This window comes from Triticum urartu, chromosome 7A (genome assembly GCF_056163025.1).
Source record: "Triticum urartu cultivar PI428250 chromosome 7A, HENAU_Tu73, whole genome shotgun sequence".
NCBI classification, from domain to species: Eukaryota; Viridiplantae; Streptophyta; class Magnoliopsida; order Poales; family Poaceae; genus Triticum; species Triticum urartu.
This window is the reverse complement of record NC_141879.1, coordinates 276,619,490-276,623,083: the sequence shown is the minus strand read 5'-3', so window position 1 is coordinate 276,623,083 and position 3,594 is coordinate 276,619,490. Positions and strand designations below refer to the sequence as shown.

Here is a 3,594-nt window from a genome sequence, read left to right as displayed (position 1 = left end):
TGAGCTGTTTGATGAAGTCCCTGAGCCAATTGCTGCAGCCCCGGGGCCGGGCTGTGAAGTCCCCGGGCCGGGTACGACTGCCGCAGTCCCCGTGCCGCCTGCCGAAGTCCCCGGGCCGGCTGCTGAAGCTCTTGAGTCGGATCCGACTGCTTTGGGAGCAGCCGGAAATGAAGATAGACTCGGATTTTGGAGAAGACTTGATCGAAGGCTTGCAGAGGCACTGAATGGAGACGCCATATGGTATTGCTTGACGGGTAGATCTGATTCGCACCCCTCAAAATATCCACTGAGCTGCTGAACAATGAAGCGGTAACTTGCCATATTTGCATCCTTGGTGTCCCAGTCCCCAGACGATTGTTGGACCACCAAGTCGGAGTCGCCGTAGCAGAGGATCCGGCGGATGCCGATCTCTTTGGCCAGCGGGAGGTCGTGTACTAGCGCCTCATACTCGGCCATGTTGTTGGAGGCAGAGAAGTGAATTTGCAATGTGTATCTAAGCTTGTCGCCTTTGGGAGAGGTGAGGACAATGCCAGCTCCCAAGCCGGTGCACATCTTTGAGCCATCAAAGTGCATCCGCCAATGGGTGGAGTCTGGAGCTGGCGGCAGGTACTGGGTCTCGGCCTAGTCGATGAGGAACTCGACCAGTGCTTGGGACTTGATGGTGGTGTGTGGCTGGTAGAAGATGGTGTAGGGGTCCAACTCGATGGCCCATTTGGCCACTTGGCCAGATGCATCTCTATTGCCTATGATCTCAGCAAGTGGGGCAGTGCAGACAACCGTGATGGGGTGCTCTTGAAAATAGGGCTTCAACTTCTTGGCGGGGAAGTGCACGCCGTAGCACATCTTCTGGTAGTGGGGGTACTTCTGCTTTGAGGTGGACAACACCTTGCTCAAATAATATATAGGCCTCTGGACCGGCTGTGCCCTGCCGGCCTCTGGGCGCAACACTACTATGACAGTGCTGACCACCCGGCTGGTGGCGGCGATGTAGAGGTACATGGGCTCTTTGGCAGCCGAGGCCGCCGGGACAGGCGGGGTAGTCAGCATCTTCTTCAGCTGGAGAAAGGCCTCGTCCACCTTATCGTTCCACTCGAAGTGAGTGGTTTTCTTCATGAGTTGGTACAGGGGATGAGCCTTCTCACCCAGCCGATTGATGAAACGGCTGATGGATGCCAAGCAACCGGTGAACTTCTAAACGTCTTGCAGTCGGGTGGGCTTCTCCATCCTCTCAATGGCTTTGATCTTCATGGGGTTGCACTGAATGCCGCGTTCTGAGACCAGCAAGCCAAGGAGTCTGTCGGCTGGTACCCCAAAGATGCATTTCTACGGGTTGAGCTTGATCTGAAATCGGCGCAATTTTTCAAAAGTTTCCTTGAGATCTTCCAAGAGAGTACCGTGCTTCTCCGTCTTCACCACAATATCGTCTACATAGACGTGGGCATTTCTGCCGAGTTGTTTGAGGAGGCACTTCTGCATGCAAAGCTGAAAAGTGACACCGGCATTTCTTAAGACGAATGTCATAGTCAGGTAACAAAAGGCTCCGAATGGTGTGATGAAGGCGGTCTGCCAGGTTCAACTTGATCTGGTGGTAACCTGAGTAAGCATCCAAAAAACTCAACAGCTCGTATCCGGCTGTGGAGTCTATCACTTGGTCAATTCGAGGCCGAGCAAACGGATCCTTGGGACAAGCTTTGTTGAGACTGGTGTAATGAATGCACATGCGCCACTTGTTGTTCTTCTTCAGCACAAGGACTGGGTTGGCGAGCCACTCTGGAAAAAATACTTCCATGATGAAGCCGGCTGCCAGAAGCCAGGCTATCGCCTCACCAACAATTCTTCTCTTCTCCTCCGACAGTCGACGGAGGGGTTGTTTGACGGGCTTGGCATCTGATCTGGCATGTAGCTTGTGCTCGGTGAAATCCATCGGAACACTCAGCATGTCCTTCAGAGACCATGCGAAGATGTCCGATTCTCACGGAGGAAATCGACGAGCTTGCTTTCCTATTTGCTGTCAAGATTGGCCCCTATGACAGCATGCCTTTCTGGGTGCCCTGGGTCCAAGGAAATCTTCGTTGTCTCTTTGGCCGGCTGGAAGGAGCCCTGGGTCTCTAACTCTTTGGGCTCTGGCAATATGTCCGGCTGCTTGCTGGTCATGGCCATCACCCGGTCCAGGAGCTTCTTCTCAATAGCAATCACAAGGGACTCAGCCAGACGGCTGCTAGCTGCAGCATAATCGGCCGACTTCTCATAATCTCCAGATATCGTGATAATTCCCTTGGTCCTTGGCATCTTCATCTTGAGGTAGGCATAGTGTGGAACCGCCATGAACTTGGCTAGAGCGAGCCGGCCTAGAAGTACATGATAAGGGCTCTTGAGGTCCGCCCCCTCAAACTAAATTGCCTCCCGGAGGAAGTGATCTTTGTCTCCGAAAATGACATATATCTTGACCTTGCCGACTGGTGAGCAGGACGGGCCGGGCACAATACCATGGAAAACAGTCCGGTTGGGTTGGAGCTGACTCTCTTTGATGCATAGCTTTTCCATGGTATTGCAGTATAGGATGTTGATGTTGCTGCCGCCATCTATCAGAATTCGGGAGAAACGAGCAGCTTGCCTCTCTGTTGCAAGGGTGGCATCCAGCACCAGAGCATCGGAACCCGAAGAGGGCATCACGTCCGGGTGGTCAGCACGGCTCCAGCTGAAGGGCTTCTCAGACTAATGCATGAATTCTGGAGCATTTGAAGCAACGGCGTTCACCTCTCGGTGCTACTGACGCTGATTGCGCCGATCGTCAGCCACACTGGTGAAGACGATGTAGGCCCCATGTTCTTTGAGGTAATCATCTTGAATGGAGCCGACTGCTGGTCGGGCCACCCGCTGCTGGGGAGGAGGCGGCGGCAGGGCCAGCAGGCAGAGGGGGCAGCAGTCCTTCGCCCTTGGAGATTCAGGTGAGCTAGTGGCCCCTCCGAGTGGTATGATTGGACGGCTTCGCGCCGCTTGGAACTTGCAGGGAGCATTAAGGGTCTGCTCGTAGGAGAAGGCGGGCAGCCAAGCAGGCTTGCCGCCCTTCTGGCGCTTGGGGCCGGGTTGTCCTTCAGGCTGCTGGTCTTCGACTGTCGCCACTTTCCAGGTAGTGGAAGCCGGCTATGGGGCCTGGCGCTTGTTGTCATTCGGCTGCCGCCGCCGACTGTTATTGGTAGCCGGCGTCCTAGGAGTCGGAGGGAGCACCTTCCCGTAAGCGTCCACTCGGAGCTCCGACTTCATGGAGGAGTCGGTAGTAGCGTACTTGTCCGCTATGATCAGCAGTTCGTCGAGTGTAGCAGGCTCGTCGCAGAGGAGTGGGTGCTTGAGCAAGGTGCCCTCTCGGCACCCGGTAGTGAAGTACTCGATCGCCTGGACCTCATGCACCCCTTCGCAGGAGTTACGCAGTTCAGCCCACCGCGTCAGGTAGTTGCGGGTGGACTCATTCAGGCCTTGAACGCACAGAGAGAGCTGGCGATGCTTGGGTGGCCGTTTGTAGCTGCTGGTGAAGTTGCGGATGAACACTTCGGTGAAATCCACCCAACTGTTGACGTTGTAGGGCTTGAGGCTTTT

The 3,594-nt window shown here is 55.1% G+C and overlaps 1 protein-coding gene across 1 annotated transcript; it reads right to left on the bottom strand.

Moving 5' to 3' along the window:
• Positions 1-621: 621 nt before the first annotated feature.
• Positions 622-1,113, bottom strand: LOC147959305 (uncharacterized). The gene has a single exon (XM_087532596.1). It carries the CDS (start codon positions 1,111-1,113, stop codon positions 622-624), a length of 492 nt encoding a protein of 163 aa, XP_087388722.1.
• Between the last annotated feature and the right edge of the window lie 2,481 nt (positions 1,114-3,594).